This window comes from Zalophus californianus, chromosome 4 (genome assembly GCF_009762305.2).
Source record: "Zalophus californianus isolate mZalCal1 chromosome 4, mZalCal1.pri.v2, whole genome shotgun sequence".
Lineage (NCBI taxonomy): Eukaryota > Metazoa > Chordata > Mammalia > Carnivora > Otariidae > Zalophus > Zalophus californianus.
In genome coordinates this window covers 91,463,896-91,491,886 of record NC_045598.1, presented here as the reverse complement: position 1 = coordinate 91,491,886, position 27,991 = coordinate 91,463,896, and the positions used below count along the sequence as shown (strand labels likewise).

The 27,991-nt window shown below is 42.1% G+C and overlaps 2 protein-coding genes across 6 annotated transcripts in view; both read right to left on the bottom strand.

The window, feature by feature from the left end:
* STXBP3 (syntaxin binding protein 3) overlaps positions 1-12,033 on the bottom strand; it is a 53,953-nt gene extending 41,920 nt beyond the window's left edge. Inside the window, exon 1 of one of the 2 annotated variants that reach the window (XM_027608452.2) lies at positions 11,900-12,033. In XM_027608452.2, coding sequence (XP_027464253.1) covers positions 11,900-11,948 — 49 coding nt within the window. In that variant the 5' untranslated portion in view covers positions 11,949-12,033. The remainder of the gene's footprint in view (positions 1-11,899) is intronic. The other variant, XM_027608460.1, reaches the window with a different exon arrangement.
* A 4,132-nt stretch (positions 12,034-16,165) lies between these two features.
* Positions 16,166-27,991, bottom strand: part of FNDC7 (fibronectin type III domain containing 7) — a 28,247-nt gene continuing 16,421 nt past the window's right edge. For 3 of the 4 annotated variants that reach the window (XM_027619318.2, XM_027619331.2, XM_027619322.2), the window contains 6 exons: positions 27,394-27,648; positions 25,963-26,217; positions 23,815-24,075; positions 20,349-20,378; positions 17,187-17,255; positions 16,166-17,100 (listed from right to left, as the gene is read on the bottom strand). In XM_027619318.2, the coding sequence (XP_027475119.2) occupies positions 17,224-17,255; positions 20,349-20,378; positions 23,815-24,075; positions 25,963-26,217; positions 27,394-27,648 (833 nt within the window). In that variant the 3' untranslated portion in view covers positions 16,166-17,100; positions 17,187-17,223. The remainder of the gene's footprint in view (positions 17,101-17,186; positions 17,256-20,348; positions 20,379-23,814; positions 24,076-25,962; positions 26,218-27,393; positions 27,649-27,991) is intronic. The other variant, XM_027619338.2, reaches the window with a different exon arrangement.

Genomic DNA, 27,991 nt, shown 5'->3' with positions numbered 1-27,991 from the left:
GTAGAAATATACCACCAATTTTTGGCATCACATTAAAAAATGACATGTTCAAGCAAAGGGTATATTTTATTTTATTTTTTTTAAAGATTTTATTTATTTATTTGAGAGAGAGAATGAGAGAGAGAGAGAGCACATGAGAGGGGAGAGGGTCAGAGGGAGAAGCAGACTCCCTGCCGAGCAGGGAGCCCGATGAGGGACTCGATCCCGGGACTCCAGGATCATGACCTGAGCCGAAGGCAGTGGCTTAACCAACTGAGCCACCCAGGTGCCCAAAGGGCATATTTTAATAAGGATTACTAATAATCATCATAAGAAGTATGATTTGGAAGGTTTTATTGTAACTGGGAAGGCTTGAAAGTGTTAAGAAATACTAGTAAAGGTGCTTATATATGTTTGCTAGGAAGATTATAATGTTAAATGAGAATTATGGCAAAAGCCTAGAGTGTTGAATGCTAGTTTAAGCCTAACGCACTGGTTTCTTCTACTCTATAGGCAGAGATGAAGGATTTTCTCAGGCAGAGTTCAGACACTAAAACACTATGCTACTTCCCTTTCTAAGCTTGCGTTATTTCTATATACCTCAAGCAGGCTGCAAATCAAAGAAATAAATGCTCATGAATTTATGACTGAGCAGCTTGAAGAGTTTCCTAGGAAGAACTCATCTTAGTCTTTAAAACCTTAGAAACTACACTGACCTATATGGTAGAAACCAGTCGCATGTCACTACTGAGCACTTAAAATGTGGCTAGCCCCTGAACTGGGATATCCTAAAAGTATAAAAGTTGCTAAAGTAGGGGTGCCTGGGTGGCTCAGTCGTTAAGTGTCTGCCGTCGGCTCAGGTCGTGATTCCAGGAGATTTCAAAGACTTAGTACAAAAAAAGGAATGTAAAATATTAATTTATATATTTACATGTTTAAATGGTAACATTTTAGATTAAAATGATCCTCATCCATTTCTCTTTACCTTTTTTTAGTGTGGCTATTAGAAAATTTTAAATTATATATGTGCCTTGTGTTCTATTTCTACTGGATAGTGCTGCCTTGGAATCCAAAGGCAAATACCCAAATACCTAGACAGTGTTAGCATCTTAAAAATAAACAATAAAGAATTAACTAGCTTTGTGGACTAGAAATTAGGGGAATCCATGAAAAGTGATATGGTCACAGGTAAAGTATGTTTGGAAGGGAATCAAAGGAAAGCACATCAACTAATATTAAAGAACTAAAAAGGTATTTCCTCCAAATACTAATGAAAATTATTTGACCTTACATATGTTTCTCTAGCACCCCAAATATGGATATATCTCAAAGACTCAATTCCCTTAGTCAGCTTGCTCTACTCTCTCCCTCAGAAACCATATTCATCCATGAAAGTTGCATCTATCAGATCCATCCTTCACTTTTGCCACCATTATTGAGATATAACTGACACAAAACACAACTTTAAGATATACAATGTGTTGATTTGATATACATATACTGCAATATAATTACCACTGTAACGTTAGTTAACATCTCCAATACCTCACATAATTACCATTCTTTTAGTAATTTTGGGACATAAGAACATTTAAGATCTATTTACCTAAGCAACTTTTTTTTTTTAAAGATTTTATTTATTTGACAGAGAGAGACACAGCGAGAGAGGGAACACAAGCAGGGGGAGTGGGAGAGGGAGAAGCCGGCTCTCCGCTGAGCAGAGAGCCTGATATGAGGCTCGATCCCAGGACCCTGGGATCACAACCTGAGCTGAAGGCAGACACTTAGTAACGACTGAGCCACCTAGGCGCCCCTACTTTAGCAACTTTTAAGTATATAGTACAGTGTTGTTATCTATAATCTAATACTGTGCATTAGAGCCCCAGAACTTACTCATCTAACGGTAAGTTTGTACTCTTTGACCAACTTCTCCCCATATCCCCGAACCCCCAGCAGTCCTTCAATTTTCTACAAATTTTATAGCTTATCTCTCCTTCATTCAATTATACAGTACAGGTTTAAGCACTTACATGCCTCAAATTGAGATTATAGTTTCCTAAAAACTGCTCTAGACTTCTCTAAGAGTTTTATTGGCATTTTCTTAGTCATAGTCTTTGGATAAGTCTTTGGATATTTCCTCCATCCCCCAGATCCAATAATCAGACAGTGTTGATTGTTCTTTCTGGTGACTGCTACTATCCCCAACATTGCCTTGATTCTCATCATCTCTCACTGAACTACTGCAATAGTCACCTACCTGGATTTCCTGCTTTCTACCTCCAACCCCTTTGCCATTTCAATCCATTTTTTCACACTGCTGTCAGTTATCTTCCTGAAGCACAATCTGTTTATATCAAAGCCCACCTCGAAATTCCCTCAAGTGCTCACTCCTGCCTACAGAATAAAATCTAGATTTTAGGGGCGCCTGGGTGGCTCAGTCATTAAGCGTCTGCCTTCGGCTCAGGTCATGATCTCAGGGTCCTGGGATCGAGCCCTGCATCGGGCTCCCTGCTCAGCGGGAAGCCTGCCTCTCCCTCTCCCACTCCCCCTGCTTGTGTTCCCTCTCTCGCTGTGTCTCTCTCTGTCAAATAAATAAAATCTTTAAAAAAAAATCTAGATTTTACTATTCAACATCCTCTACCGCTAGCCTCTGACTACTCTCTAAGTTGATCTTCCACCAGTCCAAATACTAGCCAAATAACGACTAATACCAACCACTCTGCTTTGCTCATTCTTTCTCCTAAATGCAAAAGGAAATGTATTTAAAACTAATACCAAAGAGGAAATGAAAACAGGGAAGGGAAAAATGAGAGTAGGGCTAACTTAGCGTACAGCATCAGCAATGTGGAAGGTATACTTGCACAACTATCTTAAATCACAGAGAAACTATTAATAAACCTGGTGACAATACAAGAGAAACTGGTTTGTCTGAAAAATAGGAAATCATCTATGAATAACAGGTTTTTTTTTAAGATTTTATTTATTTATTTGACAGAGACCCAGCAAGAGGGAACACAAGCAGGGGGAGTGGGAGAGGGAGAAGCAGGCTTCCCGCTGAGCAGGGCTCCATCAGAGGACCCTGGGATCATGACCTGAGCCAAAGGCAGACGCTTAACGACTGAGCCACCCAGCCGCCCCTAAATAAGTTTTTATGGAAACCAAAAAGCCTAGCAATGTGTAAATCATAAAGAAGTAAGAGGGGAAAAATACCAGTACTAAAGACAATCTCAACATGGATCTGGAAAAGGTACCCTTCTCTCTTTCTCTGCTCTTTATCTAGATCCAGGTCTCAAATTCAGCTCCCTTTTCTGTGATTTATACGTATGTATCTCCACCTGCTCACTAGGTACCACAGCTTTCACTTAACACTATGTTCTAAATCTAAACTTTTTTTCCCTCCAAAACTGTTCCTTCTCTTTCCCTTTACCAATAAACAGCATCATCCGCTACCTAGTCTCCTAGACCTGAATCCTACTCTAGGATGATTCTCCCCCAGCTTAAATCCTATTTATTCTATCTCCAGAATCTTTCTCATACTCTCCATCCATCTTCTATCTCCTTTCCACATTTTGGCCTTCTTTCTCGGACCAACACCATAACAGTACCAGTCTCTTTGCCTCCCTCTCCAATTTATCACCCAAGTGCACATCCTCTTCTAATGTCTATGAGGTTTTTTTCTAATAATCAAATTATTACAAAAATGGACTCAACACATATATATTACTCTGTCACTTGCTTATTTTCACTAAATATACATTATAGACACACTTTATACAGAATATAAGCACACAGATACAAATCTTCTTTTTGATAGCTATATTACATTCCTTAGTACAGGTACACCATAATTTATTCAACTATTCTCCTATATGACAAGTAGTCATCCTGTTTCCATTTTTGCCACATTATATAATGTTGCAATTAAGATCTTTATACATATATCTTTTTTTTTAACACTTTATTTGAGGACGCCTGAGTCAGTTAAGCATACGCCTTCAGCTCAGGTCATGATTCCAGGGTCCTGGGATTGAGTCCCACAGTGGGCTCCCTCCTCGCCGAGGAGTCTGCTTCTCCCTCTACCCCTCCCTCTGCTGTGCATGCTCTAATAATCTTTAAAAAAAAAAAAGACTTTGAGAGAGAGAGTACATGTACTAGAAGGGGAAAGAGCAGAGGGACAAGCAGACTCTCTGCTGAGCACGGAGCCCGTCTCGGGGCTCCATCCCACAACCCTGAGATCATGACCCAAGCCGAAGTCAGATGCTTAACCAACTGAGCCACCCAGGCACCCCATACATATATCTTTATTTGACATTACTTTTATTTCTGAATATGAAGTTCCCATAGATGAGATTGCTGGCATCAAAAGATACGTCTCTCTCTTTTTTTTATTAAGAGTATTTTTTTTAAAGATTTTATTTATTTATTTGAGAAAGAGAATGAGAGCCACAGAGCATGAGAGGGAAGAGGGTCAGAGGGAGAAGAAGACTCCCCGCTGAGCAGGGAGCCAGATGTGGGACTCGATCCCAGGACTCCAGGATCATGACCTGAGCCGAAGGCAGTTGCTTAACCAACTGAGCCACCCAGGTGCCCAAGATACGTGTCTCTTATTTTACTGTACGTTGCCAAATGCTTTCTCAAAAGTTTTTAACCATTCACATTCCCACCAGGAAGCTTCCCAATTACAGCGTATCAATCTGATGGGTCAAAAAAAAGGAACTAGTCTTGATTTGCATTTCCACTAAAAAACAATAAATTCAATGTCCTAATCTGCAAATCACCTGTTTCCATCCTTTATTGCTCTATTGAGTCATTATCTTCTATTTATCAATTTGCAGAAACTCTGTATATTAACCCTTTCTTCCTATGTGTGGTCAATATTTTCTTTGAATCTATAGGTTTAGCTGGTGTCTTCAACCATATAGGAATTTACAATTTTTATTTAATCAAGTCTTTTTTTAAATATTTTATTTATTTATTTGAGAGAGAGAATGAGAGAGAGAGAGCACATGAGAGGGGGGAGGATCAGAGGGAGAAGCAGACTCCCCGCTGAGCAGGGAGCCCGATGCGGGACTCAATCGCGGGACTCCAGGATCACGACCTGAGCCGAAGGCAGTTGCCTAACCAACTGAGCCACCCAGGCGCCCAAGTCTTTTTTTTTAAAAAATGGGATTTGGGTTACCAGTTAGTTTTTTCAAAAGTCTGACTCCTGCTAGCCTATATTTTCTCCACATTTTGTTGTTTCACTTTTTACACTTTAGATCTTTAATACATATGGAATTCATTTTAACTTGCTAAAGCTGGACTAAAATCATGCCTAAGCAAATAAACAAGGAGCAAAGAATCATGCTAAGCAGATGTCAGAGCAAAATGCCTTAAGACACAAATGATTTGTAAAATGTCATTAGACAATGAAAACCTAATATTAAATATTTATGACCTAAACAAAACATAAAAGAAAAACTACGGCATAAGAGAAAACTATGAGGAATGCAAGTGGTCAAGATGCCTGGGTGGCTCAGTTGGTTAAACGTCTGACTGCCTTCGGCTCAGGACATGATCCTGGGGTCCTGGGATTGAGCCCCACATGGGGCTCCCTGCTCAGTGGGGAGCCTGTTTCTCCCTCTGCCTGCCACTACCCCTGCTTGTGCCCATGCTCTCTCTCTCTCTGACAAATAAATAAATCTTTAAAAAAAAAAAAAGGAATCCAAGTGGAAATAAAGAAAATCAAACAAAATGAAGATCTATAAATGGAATCATAAAGAATTCAAGCTGAAAAATCTTAAAGAACATGTAATCCAAACTCCTCATTCTTTAGGCTGAGAAAGTTAAGTATAATCTGGAGTGGAAACCAAGTCTTCTAACTCTTAGTCCAATGAGGAGAAATAATAAACTAGTCTTTTGTAAGTAATGCATAACGACAATGTTTGAAAAATCAAAAAGCCAAGAGTCAAAAGCAGACTTGTAGGCCATAAAGAAATGTACATTCTCAGAAAACTTATACGTGTTACTAAATTCCTAATTAGGATTCCAGCAGATTCTGCTGACCTGTGGCCCAAGTTATTTAGTGAACAGGTAAGAATCTTTTTTTTTTTTTAAAGTAGGCTCCAGGCCCAGCATGGAACCCAATGCAGGGCTTGATCTCATGACCCTGAGATGAAGACCTGAGCTGAGATCAAGAGTCAGATGCTTAACTGAATGAGCCACCCAGGCATCCCAGGTAAGAATCTTTATAAAGGTAAATCCAGGGGCCTGGGGCAGGAACAAATGCAATACTCATTATTAGTCAGCTGAATAAAACAGACTGAAATGCACATGGGAAAAACCATTTAGGGCTTTCAAGGCACACTGTTTAAAAACTGTATGAAAGTAGAACATATGAAAACTGAGGACTACTTTAAGACCAACTAAATGTATACAAAGGCAAATATTAAAATGCTAATATTTCTAGGTAGCGACTTAGTAATTTCTGCATTTATTTCTGTAAAGAAAATACTTAACAGTGTAAGGTCTGGAGGGTTTCTCTCTTAAATATAAAGGTGTAAAAATAAAAAGCTACCGTTAACAAAATTATTTAATGGCAATATAAGTCAGAATAGTAGTTATTCTGGGGAAGAAGGTAGGATTTGGACTGGGAAGGGTTATGGGGTACTTGGAAACATTCTGTATCTTGATCTAGGTGGTAGTTACATGGATGAAAATTCATCCAGCTGTACACTTAGCATTAGCACACTTTACCATATGCTTAATGAAATCTTAAGAGTCATTTCCCTTCAACAGAAATAAGAAAACAACTTCCTTTCAGCATTGTTTCAACAGAATCTCAAAAATGTTAGTGATTTTTTTTTTGCTAATGACTGATATTTGAGAGAAAAAAAACTTTCCTTTTTAATGGTTCCTCACTATGTCTAAACTATTTAGCTCCAACCTACGTTTTAGTCTTCATCACCCCATTCCTTGCAAAAGGAATTATTGCCTCTCCCATAAAAATTGTACTTTTTCAGGGCACCTGGGTGGTTCAGTCATTAAACGTCTGCCTTCAGCTCAGGTCATGGTCTGGTCCTGGGATCGAGCCCCGCATCGGGTTCCCTGCTCCGTGGGAAGCCTGCTTCTCCCTCTCCCACTCCTCCTACTTGTGTTCCCTCTCTCGCTGTGTCTCTCTCTGTCAAATAAATAAATAAAATCTTTACAAAAAATATACTGTACTTTTTCATGTTGGGCCATGGTTCAGATTTCCCTCTGGCAAAATCCTACCACATTTCAATTGCACTTCCTCTTTGTGGAGTCTTCCTTGATCGACTCCCAGAGAGGAAATGATTCCTTTTTTTTTTTTCTCTTCTCCCACGAAACCTTTTTGCACTAATACAGCACGTGCTACTTGTGTACCATCACCTCCCACTGAACTGTGAATTCCAGGAAGTCAAGATATATGCACCTAAAATAGTGTGCAGCATAGAGTAGATACTCAATTAATACTGATTAATATATGACTTGCAGATATCCAAAAATTAAAATAAAATTTTGCTTGATAAAATAAACTTAAAATGACCAGAATGAAAAAATACATAAAACAAAAACAATTGATTAAAACAGAAATATATTTCATACATGCTTCTATTTGCACGGAAAACTTGTAGAAGAATTTGTAAGAAACCTAAGAGTGGCTGTATCTGGAAAGAGGCTGGGACAATCTTCTGCTATCAAAATTTTTTTGCCACATCAAGGTATTTAGACATTTAAAAATGTTAATAGCAAAGATTAAGCAATAGCATGGACAATGCTATGCCAGTGTTAGGTATTTAAAAAAAGGAAGTCACAGAATGACAAATAATAAAAAATATATCTAGCTATATAAGGACTAAAAGGATAATGTGAAAAAGGGGAAAAGCTTCTGATTAAACGTGTAAAGGACTGGCTTAAATACATTCTGATTACTTTTATTCGTAATTTTTCTCGATCAACTTTCTCTTAACATTTCCTGTAAAATAAGTGCTATGAATCACAGACATCAGACTACTGTTTACAGACAAGAAAAAAAGACTGCATTAAGGAAAAAAAAATGCCACAGGTGGCTTGAGCTTGCTTGGAGGTTGATTTAATTACTCTTGTTTTGCTGGGTTTTTTTTTTTTTTTTGCGGCTTTATTTTTTAAATAAACTTCATCAAATTTTTATTTAAAACCTTATATCAGGGGGCGCCCGGGTGGCTCAGTCGTTAAGCGTCTGCCTTCGGCTCAGGTCATGGTCCCAGGGTCCTGGGATGGAGCCCCACATCGGGCTCCCCGCTCCGTGGAAGGCCAGCTTCTCCCCCTCTCCCACTCCCCCTGCTTGTGTTCCCTGTCTTGCTGTATCTATCTCTGTCAAATGAATAAATAAAAGGTTAAAAATAAATAAATAAATAAAACCCTTTTATCAGTGATATTTTTGCTACTGCTTTCCTGTAGCAAAAAGTTTCAAATGAGCAATACCAAGCACCAGAAACTTTAACTGATTTTAAGTACGGATATTAGTTTTGTAAATAAATATAGCCTTTGCACTCAAAATAGTAAAGCTTTTTTTAAAAAAAAAAGTGGTTTTAAGACAGTCCCTAAAGGCTGCTCCCTTCTCACAGTTTCGGTCTCAGCTCAAATGTCACCTACTTAGAGAAACCTTTCCTGATCCATCTAGTTAAAATAGCCCCCCCATATATAGAACACAAACTGAAATTATATTTATTATTTTTATTTTTTAGTATTCCCTACTTGAATGCAAGCTTCGAGAAGGCTGGGAACTTGTCTGCCTTCTATTGCTGTATTCCCACAGGAATTCAGTAATATTTATTGACTAAATGGGGAACTTTGGGTAGCAAAAAATGGAGAAAATTATAAAACTAATCTACTGTTCACTGTTAACAAGCATTTGCATTTTGCTAGAGCCTATTTGGAATTTAAAGCTCTAAAAGACACAACAGTGGACCCAACTTTAAAAAGCTTATCAAGAGACATTAGGCAGTAATGAAAAGTGCCATTTGAGAAGGATAAACCAAATGCTACAGAAATATAAGAGGCTGGGTTAAAATAAGAAACCATTATGGAGATAGTAGCCCCATCTGAGCCAACACTTGAAGGCTAGCTAAAATTTGGATAGGTGAAGAACAGGCATAAGGGGAGCATTCTAGACCGAAATTGGCATAAAGATGGAGAAGATTTCAAGAAGAGTCAACAGTATAGACTAGTTGAACATCAAGATCATACAAGGGAAAAGTAGATAATAAGGTAGGTTAAGGTCAGGTTATAAGTCTTCAAAAGCAGACTAAGTATTTGAAATCATCTCTAGACAACAGGAGGGGTCTCTCTCCACTGGTCTTCAAGCAGGAGATCAGCATGATCACAGCACTGCACTGTTACAAGAAAGTTATTCTGGCAGCTATTGGCCAGATAGACTGAGAACAAGGGTTTGGAGGGTTAATTAGGAGGCAGAGGCTATTGTAAAAGACTGGGCATAAGATAAGCCTCTGAACTAGGTTTAAATTAAACATTATAGAAAATCACAGACACGTAACATGTTAACTCTGCAGCCAGAAAGATCTGGGTGTGAATACTAAGTCTAAATTTAATAGCTCTATCGGGTTTCTAAAAAATAGCTTTATTGAGATATAATTTGTATACCATATAATTCACCCAAAGTGTACAATTAGCTTTTAGTATATTCAGAGTTGTGCATCCACCACCATAATCAATTTTAGAACCTTTTCATTACTCCAAAAGGAAACCATCCCCTTAGCCATTATCCCTGAGTCTCCCCATCTTCTCCTCCCCGCAGACATACACAACTGCTAATCTACTGTCTCTATATATTTCTCAATTGTGGACATTTAATGTAAATGGAGTTATACAATAGGTGGTTATTTGTGCATGGCTTCTTTCATCTGGCACAGCTTTTTCAAGATTCCTCAATATTGTCACATCTATCAGTACTTCATTTCTTTTTATTGCCTAATAGTCCATTGTAGGGACATACCGCTTGTTATTTACCTATTCTTCAATCCATGGGTATTTGGGTTGATTTTTTTTGGCTATTATAAATAACACAGCTATGATAATAGCTGTATCAGTTTTAACATATATGAAATAAAGATAATAATTCTTACCAAATTTTAATAGATGTAAAGAATAATGCCTGGCACAGAATAAATGTTTAAGAAATATTAGTTTCCTTCTCCCTACATTTTGGGTAAATTGAAGGTTAAGTTATTTAGCTTTCTACCATGACCTAACTGTATTATCTTCAATCTAACAAAACCCTTCCCTAGTCAAATGTAGGATTCCCCTACCTCTTAGGAGATTCCTTCATCATTTCTTACAGACTCTAGCATCTTTTGCTAACAGAACTCAAGAGTCCCTCTTCTGTCTCTCTCTCTACTTTACTACCTATATACTGAATGAATGTTATCTTGTTTTTTAGTTATGTTTCTATTTATACAAAGATTCAAAGAACTATTTTTTAACCCTGATATCACTTTCCTTCCTTTCAGTCTCCCGTCTTATCTTACACTTCATCTGACATCCTGGTGCAATCTCAAGTTAACAGCACTAGACGGAAACTTTGTTATCACTAAACTTTCCCTCTTGCCCAGTTTCCACACTATCAAAACTGATGTTACTATCATTAACTGTTTTTTTCTGATAAATGCTGATGTTAAGGAGCATATATATCTTGGAAATTATTTATACAATGCAATTCACTACCCATTTTCTTATAAATGCACTTAAATACCATTGTGACTGAAAAATATTACCAAATCTTAAGTCACCCATGCAAATCTTAAAAAACAGAATGCCGAATTTATAATTATCAAATTTTAAAAAACATGTTCTCATAACTTATTTTCCCCCTTCTATTATACAGTCGTTTTTTAGTATCTAGTATGTTCAGCAATATGCCAGTTACTGATTTGGAGTTTTAATTTTACACAAGGAACTCTGTAACTCGCAGAATTTTGTTAAGTCACTTCTACCCTTTGCTTAACAAGCCCGAGTCAGAAATACTAATTAGATGTTACTCCCTTTTCCACTACTAGGCCATAATTAATTTGAACTCAGCAAGTCCTACAACGATGGTTCCTCCTGTTTGGTGGTTTCATTCCTTCTCTAACCTGGCAGGCCTCGGTTTGGAGCGATTTTTATGAAATCGTAGATGATAAGGCAGAAGAGCGGAACATCTGTAACTAACAAGCAGTAAGTAGTACAGTCCTAACAGCAGGGAGTGGCCCAGAGAGTGTAGAGAGAGAAGTGAAGGTGCAGTTTTTGTCCCGAGATTTAATCATTCAAATGATTCTTTTTCAAGAACTCTTTAGAAAGTGGGCTCCTCTAGGAATACAGGAATAACGATCTATTTAACAGAAAGATTTTGTTTTTCTTTTAGAGGACACTGAAAAGTGTTATAAAACCCTGCTTGGCACTAAAACGAAGATGCAGAATAAGCAGTCTTTGGAAACAAGTGTGGGGAGAAGGGGAGGGGCGGGTTACAGAAACAGTGCACAGATTGTCCGGGGTGGAGAGACATCACCGACTGGTGGGGCTCCGGGCGGAGCCGAGGAGCGTAGGGAGCACCGCGGAAGACAGGCACAAGGGCCGCGGGAGAAAAAGCCAGGCTGGGGGCCGCTCACCCGGGCGGGGCCTCGGGGCCAAAGCCAGGCCGAGGCGAGGGGGTGCCCCAGGAGAGGAGGAAGGCCACTTGCTCCCGCACCCTGCCTATGCCCTGGTGCTGGCAAGAAAGAGGGGTGGGAAGGAAAGCAGGAAAAAGTCCTAACAGGGACGCAGGTCCCAAAGCAACAAGTGCCCGCGGCGGCTCCCCAAGAGACTGCGGGTCCGGGGCAGGAAAGCAAGGCACGGTGCGGCGGCCTCCTGGCCTTCCCTCTCTCAGCCCCTGCCCCACCGCACTCACTCTGCCACACGACGCTCTTCAGCCCCCGTTCCGTCACCGGCGGCGCCATCTTCCCAACACTGCAGAAGAGCAGCGGCCGCCTCCCGCCCGCAACCTACTTTAGCAGGGAGAAAGAAGCTCTAGTGGCTCCGCCCCCACTCACAGGCCGCGCCCTCCGGTGACGACACGCGCGACTGCGAGGGGATTCCCGCCCACCCCTGGACGGAGGCTGCGCAGTGAGGGCGGAATCTGCCTGGGCCGGCGCGCGCTCCGTAACGGAAGGCTCCGTCAAGCAGAAATTCGTCGACCTGTGAAAAGCGAAACGGTGCCTGTGGGTTGAGCGATAACGCGATGTTAAGAAATTCCGAATTCAAGCATACAGTACTTGAAGAAGTACTTCCTTCTCTTTGCAAAAGAAGTCTTCACTTTGCGAAGCCATTCATAATACACTCAGTGGCCAGCTCAACTATCGAATAGAAAATTTATCCCTTAAAGGTTTTTTTATTCATTTTTCGAGGACATAATAATTGTATAGAACTCTGAGGTCCCCTTCTGTGTGCCCGGAACTATGCAAGACTTTCAGGGCACTCAAATAAATGAAAGACCCACTTCTGAAGAATTTTAAGTCTCCTTTGAGATCTTCATTCCTGGCATGATGAAGGTAGTCAAAAGTTGATTGAAAATGAAAATGCCTTGGGATGCCTGGGTGGTTTAGTAGGTTAAGCCTCTGTCTTGGGCTCAGGTCATGATCTTAGGGTCCTGGGATCGAGTCTCGCTTCCCCTGCGTGTGTGCGCGTTCGTGCTCTCTCACTAACAAGTAAGGAGAAAAAAAATTTTTTTTTAATTTTTGGCACCGAGGTATTTCCCGAGAGGGTTCTTTTGAGGTGAAATCAAAGTAATCAGTCACAAAATAAATCAATTTAGTTGCTGAGAGCCCCATCTGTGACATAGCCATCATATACAGTCAGAAAGTAGACTTTCCTGCAGATTTGCAAAGAACCAATAGTCTTAATAGCAAAGTGAAAATGGTTAGTTACTATACTCGTAATAATAATGGCTAATATTGGGCGCCTGGGTGGCTCAGATGGTTGGGCGTCTGCCTTCGGCTCAGGTCATGATCCCGGAGCCCTGGGATCGGGTCCCGCATCGGGCTCCCTGCTCCTTGGGAGCCTGCTTCTCCCTCTGTCTCTCTCTCTGTCTCTCTCTCTGTCTCTCATGAATAAATAAAAATAAAAAATCTTTAAAAAAACTTAAAAAAAAGAATGGCTAGTATTTACTGAGTGCTATTATATGCAAGGTATCATGGTAAGTGGATTATCTCGCTGATCCTCAAAGCAACCGTTAAAGACAAGGAAACTGATACCTTGTGGTGGAGTGAGGACTAGGATAAGGCATAAGCTACACAGAAAGCAATAGAGTAGTCTATGGGATAATTTGCAATATATCTCTGTAGGAGAGAAAAGGAGAATGAAGAATAAAAGCAGCCATAAAATGGGTTCAAGCGCAACCTGTGGCATTAATGGTTTTTCCATTCATGGCTTATATGGGAATGGAACCTGGAACCCCGGCCTCTTAAACCTACGTTAAATCGGCTCAGCTGCTCGAGTCTTAAACAAATGAACACATTATTTCCTTCTCCCTCTGCAATTGAAAATCAGATTCTGCTTAGTATAGGAGGTGGGGCCCCAACCCATAAGAAGAAGACATGACAGTGCAGACTCACCCTCTGAAATGGAGCTCCTTGCCCTAAAGAGTCAAACCAAGACAGAGGAATGAGGTGGGTGAAGTGCCTCCAGGTGCCAGGGAATGACACAGAAAGGCCCTCTGGGCTTGGAAGTTTGACTTGGATCACATGGGATACAGCTGTGGCTCATGCCCCTGAAGGCTAGATTCCAAGGTGGCAGTGTGTTATAGTGGAACAAATGTGTGCCTTAGCTTCACAAAGATACAGGTCCACAACCTAAAATCCTGGCTCTGCCTCTTAGTAGCAGTGTGACTTCAAACACTTCAGTTTCATTGCATTTATGTGTTAACTGTGATAAAACCTCATACCGCCCAACAAGATGAAAACACTTATTGCCATTTTACAGATGTGAAAACTGAGATTCAGAAGTTAAATAAATCATATAAGACGTTGGAATGGCTCCAAGACCATTGCCTTTTCCGTTGTACCATATTGCATACCCTCCCTTGCTCGACTAATTTTGTATAACCTCCCTGAGCTGTCTCTTCTAGTTTGTTTGCCTAAGCAAATTGAACAAGGAATTTGAGTCTCCTGAACATGACATGGCAGAATGTAAGGTAAAATCCAACAACACTGATCAGAGGCAAAACATCTGCCTATGATGTTTTGAAAGAATTTGAAAAAAGAAAACTAATCAAAATAACCAAAAGCTCTTAAGTTAGGGCAGATCACTCACTCACCATCTTATTCCCAGTTCTTCTTCATTAATAACTGATGACTTAATCATGATAATCCAGAGAAATAGTCTCCATAAAAATATCATGGATTAGTAGGTCTCATCAATGCTACATATTTACTTGGCCCCTTGAGAATTTTGTTTCAACTGGTTAGCTGTGTAAACATGAGTGAGTTACTTGACCTTTCTGAGTCTCATATTTCTTACCTGTATAAAAGAATAATATATAGCTCATAAAGTTGTTCTGAGAATGAACTGAGTATGTGGAAAGCACCTAGAAGGACATGTGCTACATCCACGTTTTGGTTTTATGTTCACCCAGTGTGGACCATCTTGTCTTCTGTGGAATTCTGACCAAAACAGCCCAGCGTCAGTTGCCTAGGTAAAGTAAATGGTCATTTCATTTTCTGTGTTCATAAGGTATAGATGTACTGGTCCCAGCCCCCTAGTGTCCTAGAACCAAGGATTCTGACCTTCATTTGGCCTTAGCCCTTGGCTCTTTGGCCATTCCAGTCAGCCATGGACACAGCTCTATTTGGAGAGAACACCTGCTGGCAAGTGGGTTCACCACAGTCTCACATGGGCCCTGCACCACAGCCCAGAACACTGCTCCAGTTCATGGTTGCCCTCACATGGCACGGACCCACTCTGAACCTCATAGACCCCTCCAGATCTTCTCACCAATCTTTCCTCACATGTCACAGCCCTCTATCTTCTGTTAAACAAAGAGGCCATTAAACTGAGGTGGTTCTAATGTCTTGGCAGCCTGTGTAAGCAAACCAAAACCTAAGCCTATAGTGTCTCAAGGTTAAGAAATCAGAATCTGGGGCTCCTGGGTGGCTTGGTTAAGCATCTGCCTTCAGCTTATGTTATGATTCCCAGGGTGCTGGGATCGAGCCCCGCGTCAGGCTCCCTGCTTAACAGGGGATTCTGCTTCTTGCTTCCCTCCCCCTACTTGTGCTCACGCTTGCTCTCTCTCTCGAATAAATAAATGAAATCTTAAGAAAAAAAATCATAATCTAAGGCCAACCAAACAGCCAAATAGGCTTTCTCAAATATGGAAACCCCTTAAGCTATAGCCAATCAAATAATATTGCTTTCCTTCTATCTCTTCTTTATGAAGGTCTTTCCTTGAGATCCTGACAGTAGAGTGCTCCTAACCACTTCTGGTTTGATGCTACCAAATTAGAATCAGGTTCTGTTCAAACTCTTAAAATGTTTAATATGCCCCAGTTTATCTTTTAACACTCCTTAGCCTAAAATTTTGCTTCAGGAAAGAAGTCACCAATGCAAACCTTTTAAGTTTCTCTAAACCTGGCCACGTGTCACTTGGCGAGTTTGTTAAAACTAGAGTCCCAAGCCTGGTCCCAGATGTACTGAATTAGAATCTCCAGAGGTGATGGCTGGAAATCCCTATTAAGCAATGAGTTCTCCAAGTGATGTAGAGGCACCTAGTTCAGCTCCTGTTCATATACCGGTGCTTAAGAACAAGAGTGAATTAAACTCAGCCCTACTCTGTGGTGCTCTCTGATGCAACAAACGCTGTTTTTCCTACTCACACTATTTTTTTAAAAGATTTAATTATTTATTGGACAGAGAAAGAGAGACAGAGAGCATAAGCAGGGGGAGCAGCAGAAGGAAAGGAAGAAGCAGGCTCCTGTACTGAGCAGGGGGCATGATGCAGGGACTCCATCCCAGGACCCCAGGATCATGATGTGAGCTGAAGGCAGACGCTTAACCGGCTGAGCCACCCAGGTGCCCCTACTCACACTATTTTTTCTTTTTAAGATTTTATTTATTTGACAGAGACACAGAGAGGGAACACAAGCAGGGGGAGTGGAACAGGGAGAAGCAGGCTTCCCGCGGAGCAGGGAGCCCGATATGGGGCTCGATCCCAGGACCCCGGAATCATGACCTGAGCCAAAGGCAGACGCTTAACAACTAAGCCACTCAGGCGCCCCCACACTATTTTTTAATAAGCCTTCAAAGGACAAACATTTTCCTAGGTACAACAGATTTATATATCATTGTCTTTCCTCTCCAAAGATGAAAATAGTCCAGTGTGAGTGGGGGATGTGACCAACAAGATTGATGGTCCTCCCCACAAAAGACGTGTGCATGTCAGTCTGCCACTGAGGAAGGCTTTGCCTTGGCTGTCCCTCCATTGACCTTTGCTCACTCACAACCTTGACTGCAATCCTTCCAGCAACAGGCCAGCAGCTCTGCTTGCCCAGATGCTCACGCAGAGAAAACATCACATGATGCTCTGGCTTGGCGGACACTACAAAGGCTGTCCTGGAAGCTGCTTTCTCCAACCTATGCCGAGGTCCTGCTGGAGGTCTGTCTTGAGATGAGCAGGGTCTCTTCGTGGTGGCTTGATTTCAAGCTCTCCGGGAGTGAACATTTGCAGCCCTTGAATGGCAAGAAGCCTGCGTGGCAAGTGCCGGTGTCCATGAAATAGCTATGAAGTGCATGTGTGGAAGTCTGTGTGGTGTTTGGATATGAAATCTCAGAGACAGTTTCTGCAAAGCAAACCTTTTACGTTTCCAGAACTTTCCCAGTGTGCGAGCTCACCGTGGCAGTCTTCCAGAGCACTTTCTGGATTAATTGCTCTACTGAGTCATCTCCATAGCAGATCTTGAACTCCTGTGCAGGTGAGGACACACCTGACCTTGCCTGCTTTCAGGAAGTGGAGTCAGAGTTGTCCATCCAGAGGCCAAGAGAGCTTATTCTACCCTAGAGACATTGTTGTATCCTAATAGAGCTTTTCCCCCTCTAATCACACTAACAAGTGAATCAACCCTGCAAAAGATATGGGAAGAATTTTTTAAAAACAAAGCCAAAAAACTTTGCCTTTGACTCATACCCTTTCAATTTAAGTTACTCACTGGGTTAAGCCTCTGTTTTTATCCGTGCCTCACTGTGTCATTCTGCATTTCTTTTCCCTCTGTAAATCACTGAAAGGGCAAGGAAGGGGAGGAAGCCACAAAATACATTAAATACACAGACATTTTCTTAAATTAAAAAGTCCTCAAATGTCTCTGAGAGTTAGCTTGGTGTTTTGATTTGAATTGCTGTTTTTGTAGCACTTCATGGCAAGTAAACAGGAAATTAAGACAATCTGAACTGTTCAAAGGGCAAGAAGAAACTGACCAGTAGGTTCCAACTAACCAGGGTGCTTTAGGAAATGACCCCACCCACAGGCTCTCAGAGCTCAGTCTGCCGACTCAGGACAAAGAATTTCCTCTCTACCCCCAGGCCAATTTGTTGTGTTCTCAGACAGCTCCCACGTTTTACTGATTCAAGGGGCTGTGTAGGGACAACATAATAACTCCATTTAACTGCTGAGGGAGTTTTAGGGAGGAAAATTCCCCTGCAAGTGCAGGTGAGGCTGGATGCTGAGGACAAAGAATGCCTTCACGGAGTGATGTCAGGCTACCTCCTGTTAGAGCCCCCTTGCCTCAGGGAGATTGTTTTCCCTTTCTTTTCCAACCTGAATCAAACTTCCAGCATCACAGTAGCTTCTTTGAATTAGGGCTGTGGTTCTCAAACGCTGGCATGCATCAGAATCACTCAGAGGGCTTGTTAAAACAAAGATTGCTGGGCCCCAAGCCTGGAATTTCTGACTCATCACTCATTAAGTCTATGGTGGAGCCCCACAAATTATATTTCTAAGAGGTTCCCAGATGTTGCTCATGCTGTTGGCCCTGGGATCATGCTTTGAGAACCAATGAATTAGGGTATTATGAGAATTGAGGTTACAAAGCAAATATCTTTTAGAAGTAGCAACTTAAAATGTTAATAACTGGCACATAATAGAACATGAGCTAAGCTTAAATGGATCCTGAATTAATAATAACTACCATTTATTAAGTGCTCTCTAGGAACGCCTGGGTGGCTCAGTCGTTGAGCGTCTGCCTTAATCCCACCTCAACGGGCCTGGGCATCTACATTTTTTAAAAGTAATCTCTACACCCAACATGGGGCTCAAACTCAGGACCCCAAGATCAAGAGCCGCATGTTCTACCAACTGAGCCAGCCAGGCATCCCTCTACATTCCTTATTAGCTCTCCAAGAGATTCTGATATACATCAAAGTTTGAGAATTAATACCTAAGCAGTGTTTCTCAAATTTGAATATGCATATGAATCACCTGAGGATTTAATAAATCAGAGTGGGGCCTAAGATTGCACATTTACAAAACATTTTTCTGAAGATTTTTTTAAAGTCATCTCTACACCCAAGATGGGGCTTGAACTCACAACCCCTGAGGTCAAGAGTCACATGCTCTACCGACTCAGCCAGCCAGGTGCCCCCTGAGACTATACATTTTGAACAAGCTTTCTGGTGATGCTGATGAGAAGCAAAGTCTGTGAGTGATGGTTTTCAAGCATTTTTTTTTTAAAGCATTGCAACTCTGTCTTTAACAAAATTTTAGGGAAGGCCTCTATAACACAATACTTGTCTCCAGCCAGGGGCCCCCGAGTCACGTCTATTACCCTCTGCGGTTCAGGGGAACACTGGTTAAATACTGTCCCAATACTGGACGGTTTCCAAAAACGCAGACCCAGGCCTTTGTACGTTTCACTGAAGACCAGGGCTTGTGGTCATGAGTCCTCTGGGAGTTTTTTAAAGCAATTTTTTTATAATTTAGAAGTTTCCTCAGTTTGTTTTTAATAAGCTAGGCTGGTTTCCTGATAGTCGCTGGAAACAAAAACCTTTTAAAAATGAATGGGGCTTGGGACATCTGGGTGGCTCAGTCGGTTAAGTGTCTGCCTTCGGCTCAGGTCATGATCCCCACATCAGGCTCCCTGCTTATTTCAGACCTGCTGGTGGACAAGAATTGGAAAGCATGTGTCCTGCTGTCCTCAGAGAAGCAACGGACCAGGAGAAGAAAGAAAGAATAGGCAGTGGAGGGAGACTCCAGACCCAATTCCTGCCAGTGGAAGTGTTGGATGGAGAGCTGGCCCAAACTGGGAGGCTCTCCTGTGGGGTTTACTGATAAGAAGACTTCATTTCCACTCCTAGCCTCTGAGGTCAGCCATGTCTGACTGGGAAGGTGGTTCTGTGTGTGTGTGTGTCCATCCTGTCTGTAGTTTGGGGTTGATAATATTCCCTGGGGGTTTTCCCAAAGCCCCAAACCAAGGGGGTCCCTAGAAGACATGGCAAGGATTCCTCGTGAAGCAGCCCATGCTACTCACTGGATCAGCACTCACAGCTCTGTGGTCATCCCTGCAGCCCTTCCCAGGAGTAGCCTCCACGTGCGGCTAGGAGCCTCCTAGCTGAGATCAGTCCTGAGCATAGGACTGATCCTTACACCAACTCCCCTTTAGTACCCCCATTTCCCCCACGGGACATATCCACCCTTGCAAACTGGAAGCAGACGCGTTGGCTCTTTGCAAGCTGTTAACAGATTCCCTCTAACACCTGGCTACTGCAAGTGTGGTCAGACACGCAGCCTCGATGTCACCGGCATCACCTGGACCTTGTTAAAAGTGCAAAGTCTCAGATCCTCCCACACCTACCAAATCAGAATCTAGTTTTAACAAGGTCCCAGGTGACTTGTATGGACAATAAAGTTTGAGAAGGTCTGCTTGAAAGCTGCAGTTCTCCGGCTTAGCTCTCCTTTAGAATCACCTAAGGAGCTTTGAAAAATCCCGATGCCCAGACTTATCCCAGACCAATTAAATCAGATTTCATGGGGATAAAGACCAGACATCAATTACTTTTAAGCTCTCAAGGTGACTCACTGTCCAGCAGGGCTGGGAACCAGTCTCTGAAGTGAAGGATGAAGCAGCTGCCTCTACTGAACTGTATTTACATTCTCCTGTGGGACCCTAGGAGACTGAAAAGACTTCCGACTGGAAAGGAATCTGTCTCAACTGGTGGAATCTGAGGGGAGGCATTCCAGTAGGGGAGAAAAGTTGTGGGAGGGGAGGCCAAGAGCCTCTCACATCACCAAGTCAGCTTTGATTCCTACTTCATTACATCACCCGAAAGAGCAACAACAAAAATTCTCTTCTATTTTATCTATGAGAAAAATGACTTACCCATTCCAAGTGTACTTCCAGAGCAGGTTACTGTAATGAATAACAACAAAAGCATTTACAACATATTAACTGACATATGTAAGATGGTGAAGATATTTTTAAAAAAATGGTGAAGATATAACTTAAAGAATAAGGGGATAGTCAAGCAAAGAATGAATAAGAACCAGCTTGAGTGATAAGAGGAGATAGCTACTCGCAGTATGACTTGGGGAGGTCACTTCACTTTTCTGTGTTTTAGTTTATCTGTAAAGTGGTAAGAATTAGAACGCCAACCTCATAAGGTCGTTACAGGGATCAACTGAGTTAGTGTATGTAAAGCCCTTAGGATAGTGCCAGGCACATACCCTCAATAAACAATAGTCATTAGTATCATTTATAGTGTTGTCCTAATTATCAAAGGAAGGTATCACTGATATTGAAAAAAAGGAAACGCAAAAAACAAAACCAAAAAATTTCCCCCAGACACCTGGTTTTTACCAGAGAGATGGATTCCCTAACTTGAGTCTAGACACCCAATCCTTACTAAAGTGGAATGACAGCAGCCTTGAGATGGCATCCCACCAGAGGGTATTAGAGCTCTAGCTAACAGGGACTTCTGGTGGCTAACATACTGGCTGTAGTATCTTGGGAAACACAGAAACTCATTAATTCATTAATTTTTTAATTTAAAATATATTGGGTGATAGTTATGTGCTATATGTTGAGAGTCCAGAGATGACCATTTATTAGGGAAAATAACACATTTTCAACTCACAGTCATATGGTGTGGTAAAGACGTGGGTCATATGGTGTCATAAAGGAGGGAGCAAGAAGATAAAATCAGCCTCTAGGAATTGGAGAAGACTTCACAGAGGAGAGGAGATTTGTGCTGGTGGAGTTCTCTTGGTGGAGGTGAAATTCCAGGCAAAGAGGAGAGTACTGCATCAGCTCAGAAGCACGATATGGCATGGAATATGTGTGTGCTGAGGGCAGATGTGTGTGAACGATCATGACCTGAGCCAAAGGCAGACACTTAACCGATTGAGCCACCCAGGCACCCCTATTTTTAATTTTTTTAATGTGGCTACTAGAAAATTTAAATCTTTTCATACATGGCTTGCATTAAATATCTATTGCACAATGCAGGTGTAGGAAGACCAACTACAGACAAACTAGGAGGAGACTTGAATGCCACGCTCAAACTACTGACTTTTATCCTATTGGGAATTGGAACACTTTGAGGACTTGGAAGCATAGAAGAAACACAATCAGATCAGTGTCCTGGAATGACAACTCTGGTAATAGTATGGAGGCTGGCATGAACTCAGGAAGACAAGACTGGTGCAGTATTCTAGGGTAGAAGTGGTGAGGACCTATCGTATAACTGTAGGTGTAGGAGAGAGAAGAGAATTTGGATTTAAAAGCCATCATGAGGGGTGACTGGGTGGCTCAGTTGGTCTAGCGGCTGCCTTTGGCTCAGGTCATGACCTTAGGGTCCTGGGACTGAGCCCCCCATCGGGCTCCCTGCTCAGCGGGGAGTCTACTTCTCTCTGCTCCTCCCCCTCTTCGTCTGTGCTCTCTCTCTCTCTCTCTCAAATAAGTAAAAAAAATCTTTGAAAAAATAAATAAAAACCATCATGAGGGGTGCTTGGCTGGCTCAGTTGGAAGAGCATGTGACTCTTGAATTTGGGGTTGTGAGTTTGAGCCCCATGTTGGGTGCAGAGATTACTTAAAAAGTTAAAAAAAAAACCATCATGAAGTGAACAGGACAGGACTTGGAGACCCCTGAGATATGGAGGGTGAGGGAGAGGGAAGCTGGTTTCCAGCTCTCATACCCGAAACAAGGGTGCCAGGAGGAAGATTAGAAATTGCAGAAGATCAGGACTTCCGTTTGGCCCTGAGGAGTTGAAGTGCCTGGGGCACCTCCAGGTAGAGGTATAGGAATATGAATTTAGGGGTTAGAAGAAGAGAAGTGTTGGGATGCCTGGGTGGCTTAGTCGGTTAAGCATCTGCCTTCGGCTTGGGTCATGATCCCAGGGTCCTGGGATGGAGCCCTGCATCGGGCTCCCGGCTCAGTGGAGAGCCTGCTTCTCCCTCTGCCCCTCCTCCACTCGTGCTCTCCCTCTCTCTGACAAATAAATAAATGAAGAGTTATAGATAGAGATATGGGAGCCTGGAAACTTCGTTTTTTTCATTTATAAATCGGAGATAATAAACTTTGTTGAACCTAACCATAGAGTTATTTTGAACATTCAATGAGATACTGAATGTGAAAACACTTGATAAACTATAAAACATAATGCAGATATGATGAAGTGCTGTTATTGAGCGAAAGTCTCTTTTTCCTGAAGAGCTGATCCTCACCCTAAGAAGCTATTCCTGTCCCTTCCCATAGGGCAGTACTCTGGGCCAGCTTGTCCTGTGGACAAGATAATGAAAAAACAAGGAATCAGAGCATGGCAGCCAAGGGCGGCAAGAACACCAGCAAGAGAAGCTGGCCTGGTTCTGTCCAGGGGCCATTTGCGTCTTCTCGTCACCTACACATAATTGGGAATTTTAGATTCTGGTTATCAGTAAAGATTTTTTTTTTAAAGATTTTATTTATTTATTTAAGAGAGAGAGAGAAAACACAAGTAGGGGGAGGGGCAGGGGGAGAAGCAGGCTCCCCGCTGAGCAGGGAGCCCCATGTGGGACTTGATCCCAGGACCCCAGGATCATGACCTGAGCTCAAGGTAGACGCCCAACCTACTGAGCCACCTAGGCGCCCCATCAGTAAAGATTTCCAAGCCCATACTGATTCCTCTTCCTGTGATCACCTATAAAATTCTAGGGCCTTATCATCTCTTTTCTTTTAAAAATTTTTTTTAGAAATGTATGAAAAAATATATGACTATGCCCTGGGCAAGGTAGCAGAAGGTGCTGGTACGCAGAGCAGGAGAACTGCTAATGTTTCTCCACCAGCTCTGGTGAGATGGCAGTTGCTGACAGTCTTGTTTTGTGATCACAGTCTGCCTGCCCACTCATATTTCCAAACCTAGTTTATGATTTATAAGTTCATTTTTTCCTGATCCTCCGACTTCTCCTCAGTTATAAGTCTGAACTTGTGCAAAGAAAGATTCAAGTCTCTTAATTTCCAACGTTTCAGGGTGTCTTTCATTATCTCTGAGACTATGTTAAAATCTATTCCCAAATCTCAAAGCAGAAGATCATTTTAAATCTGCCTTACTATTTAAACAGCAAGCATCTGGTCCGTTTTCTGAAAAAGAAAGGGACAACGGAGAGAGGAGTGTCGCCAAATCACATGATAAGAAAGCGTCACAATTCCAAAGAAGCTTGAGGTCCCCATAGCCAGAATCCACCCGCAGGATGTAAAAAGTTCCCACCTTGTTGACCTTCCTACATAGCAAATAAGTGTGATTGCTCTGAGTCTAAATTCACAGATTGAGTTCAGAGTTAGTTTTAAATAAAGGGTTGTAACTTAATCTACCTGAATATATTTTTTTGGGGCAGAAAGTAAGCTTCAGTCCTGTCTCAGCAACTGGTGAGACCATCACGGTATATACATCCCCACAGGGTATCTCGGTGACATCACAAAAACTGAGGCCAGCGCTTGGGGCGCACGTGAAAATGCCTTTGGAACCATAGAGGTCAGTGCTGTAATTGGCAGAGCCCCTGGAGGCTTGCCAGTAGATGCGAATGCCATTAGGGCCCAGCCTGTATAATTTCACTCCCAAAGGGCAGCAGGCACCTGAAGGATAAAAACAAACAGACACAAATCACTTACTCCACCATCGGATAAACATGGCCCTTATTACTATGGGGAAAGAATATAAGTAACCTAAATAATACAGGATTAGAGCATTCTTTGAAGGGGTACTCAGGTTCTTTCCATGAGTAGAAATCCATGTGTGCTGGCGAGGTGGGCCATGCATTTTTAATAGAGAAGAGTGGTGAGTCCAAAAGTCCCCACGTGGCAGATCCATATTGCATCTCAAACTATGTGAGTCAAATGCACAGGATCCTTGTCTAGAGCTTTCACGGTGCCCTAGTTCCATATGACTTTAGCGGGATTGAATTTAAATTGGCTGCGTTCAGCTTTAATTGGAAAGACCTATTTTGCTGGCTGAGTAGCATGACACCTGGGAAGTAGTCACTTACACGGCGGTCCAGTGACCAGGCTTTGCTCATCCACACTTTGTCCATGCGAGCTCCCTAGGTCCTTCTTTTTCTCTTTTCTAAATGCCTTGAGCAGGTCACACATTCTGTGTCAGGCACGGCACCAAATGGTGGGTTACTCAGTAACTAAGATAAAAATGTTGTTGTATAATGATTAAAAAATTCAGTTATAGATAATCAGGTTCATTGGATTTAGTCTTTCCTTTTTTTAAAAAAACAAAACAAAACAAAAAGTTTTTTACATGTGAAGATAAGCAGTGGGCCATATTCCCAGAACTGGGCATCAGGGTTAGAATTTAGGTAGCAAATCTAATGGAAAAAAAGGGATCCAAAGAAAGTATGAAACGGCTTACTTGTGTATAGCATGTTATAAATGCTTTCACATTATAGTTATTACCATTTCTCTTACCACTGAGGAAACTGGGTCAGGGAAGACAAGGCAATGCAGCTTATAAGAAGCCATGTCTTTAGGCTCTGGTTGAAGACTCTTTCTACTGCCCCTGAGGTGGCAAAATTATATTTCAGCTCTCCCGTTCCATGCTCCCGGGGCAGATACAACTAACTGATCATTGTGCTCTTTCTCATTAAAAAGGCATTTTTAGGAGTTTTCTTTTCTCTTCTTTTCTTTTTTCTTTTCCAAAACAGTGCTCCAAGCAGCCACTTCAGTGGGCCAGAATCATACAAGAGAATCTTATTTGCTAACCCTGTACCACTTCTACCTTCCCCTGCTACTCCCTGATGGTTTGGTCTTTGTGAAGAACAAGATCCAAAACCGCCAGTAGACAGTGCTCTTTCAGCCTGTTGAAGTAAGAAACCAGAGAAGGGACTGGCATGGTTTAGAAGAGAGAGGTAGTAGCATAATATAATGAGAAGAAAAGAATTCAAGGGGCGCCTGGGTGGCTCAGTCGTTAAGCATCTGCCTTCGGCTCAGGTCGTGATCCCAGGATCCTGGGTTCGAGCCCTGCATCAAGCTCCCTGCTCAGCAGGAAGCCTGCTTCTCCCTCTCCCACTCCCCCTGCTTGTGTTCCCTCTCTCGCTGTGTCTCTCTCTGTCAAATAAATAAAAATAAAAATCTTAAAAAAAAAAAAGAAAACAAAAGAATTCAAGCCAAACAGAATGTGTGACCTCGATGCTTTCTGAGAACTCTGCCAGACTGAGTTACTCTGTGCTGCGAGGAGCCGTGCCATACAAAAATAGGTCCTCCCTTCAGGAAAAGTATACCTGAACTGTGTTACCAAGGGAATCAATTCACCAACCAACAACAGAAGCCTCTGAAGCTTTGAGGTTCTAAGTCAAGAGGAAAACTGTAAACATTTTAGAAAGTAACCTGAATTGATAAAGCTAGCTAGCTGGAGAGGTAGCATCTTTTTAGATGAGAAGGAGGGGCGTGTGTCTGGATTTATAATAGTCAAAATCCTTACTGGTATTCCAGAGCTGGGGTTTAAAAGAAGTCACTTACTGGAGGAGTAACTTTGGTAGGTGCAGTCTGCAGTCAACCCAGTGGCACTAATCGCTTTTAATACCACCGTGTAATTGACGCCACAAGAGATGCATCCCAGGAGGCACTGGTTTTGATGGGTGAGACACTTCGACTGTCCGGTGTGCGACTCCAGAACTGTCACATAGGTTTGGGCCCCGGTCCCAACAGTCCAGCTCACATTGATTAACGACTGGGTGACCTGAGTTACTGTCAGACCAGCTGGACAGCACGGCACTTAGGTGGGGAAAAAGAGAAAGAATTGGGGATTTACTGCGGAAAACAACCAAGAATGGTATTTTGTCTGTATTTCATTCAATATCCTAAATTTCTCAAACCTTCCATTGTTAAGCAAAATCTCATTTTGTTAAGCAAAATCTCATTCCCTCGGATACGTTATTTAACATCAAGTGTACATAGGGGGTGCTTTGCTCAAGAACGTGGAGCACTAACTAGCTGTGGGTAATGTGAGCTCCAATTTTTTTCAGAATAAGGAAGAAATCCTTTGTTGTTCCCCAACCTTAGCAATCTCAGTTGCAAATTTCAAAGCAATGGCTGTATTCACCTCTTCTCTCAATGTAACATTTTATAGCCTTTACAATTAAATGTATTTTGCCTTTTTCATGCATTTCATAGTGCATTATTGATATAAAAGCTTGTAGTATTTTTAGCCACCTAAGAATATCACGGCCAATTCTCAATTTTTCAGGGGCCCATGATTCAGGATATAGGTTATCTAGAATCTTCCTGAGTATTGGGCATTGTCTCTGTTCTGCTGCTTTTTATGTTCCAACTTTTATAGTCCAAAGTGCCATCCTTTGTACATAAGAGAAAATAATGTCCAAAGGCTTTACGTAATTTGCTAAATTTGCCTTACACCCAGCAGTATGAAGCAGGAACAGCATGCTCTTACCAAGCTCTTACTATGTATCAGGCACCTTGCGGATTGCTTGCAGCATTAACTTTCACACCCTGCCCCACGCCGTGCCCTCTCCCAGGAACCCATGATGCCCCTTTTACCAATTAGCAAACTGAACCTCAGAAAGCATTTTCTACAGAAAGATTTGAAAGGGCTGAGCCAAAGAAATAAAAAAATAAGCCAGCTCATTTGGCCACTTGCTAGCTGTTTTGGGAGGTTATGTCACGGAGGAGTATGAATTCAAACACATGTTTTGTAGACTCCATGTACCCCTCCTTTGAGGTCAGCATATGACTATATTAGAGTCTTCTGATGACATTTTTACAGAAACCGTGTCCCAGGGTTGCAAGTCCTATTTTCTGAGACTGGGGCTGTTTATGAGTTTAACATATTTCTGTCACACTCCGGGCAGATCAAATGAGAAAGTTCATGTCTTAGAACAGTATCTAAGGACCACACTGAAGTCAACATTCAGGCTGGTGGCTGCTACCGACCTGTTTCTAGGGGCACGCTGTAGCTGGGCAGGCTCCGGCCGGCCTGTGTCTCGGCCACCACGGTGATGGAGAACACCGAGCCACAGGGCAAGCCCGCCATGGCGCAGGACTCTCCCCTGCTGCTGCACCGAAACAGCCCTGTCTCCCCCTGGGCTGTCACCGTGTAAGTGGCATCATCATTGGTGGGTCGCCAGTGCACGTTAATTGTGGAGTATGCATCCTTCGAAACGCTTTTTATCTCAGGACTGCAAGGAGCTAAGAGAGTTTATTCATTGAAACAGTGTGAGTCAGAAATATCAGGTGTGCCATTTGATCTAAAACTGATCTTTCCCCCCAAATGAGATCATCACTACTTTCAACCAGACCAAGCACGGAGGACAGAGTCATAGAGCCTTTGTAGGGAAACATGGTATTATCTTCCTATAGCGTCGGACTCACTGGAAAAGGTTAAGAGGCATTTTGAGCTCCAAAAGCAAAAGCAATTAAGACAAACATTTGGGGTCTTGAGGCTCCTGGGTGGCTCAGTTGGTTAAGTGTCCAACTCTTTCTTTTTTTTTTTAAGATTTTATTCATTTATTTGAGAGACAGAGAGAGAGAG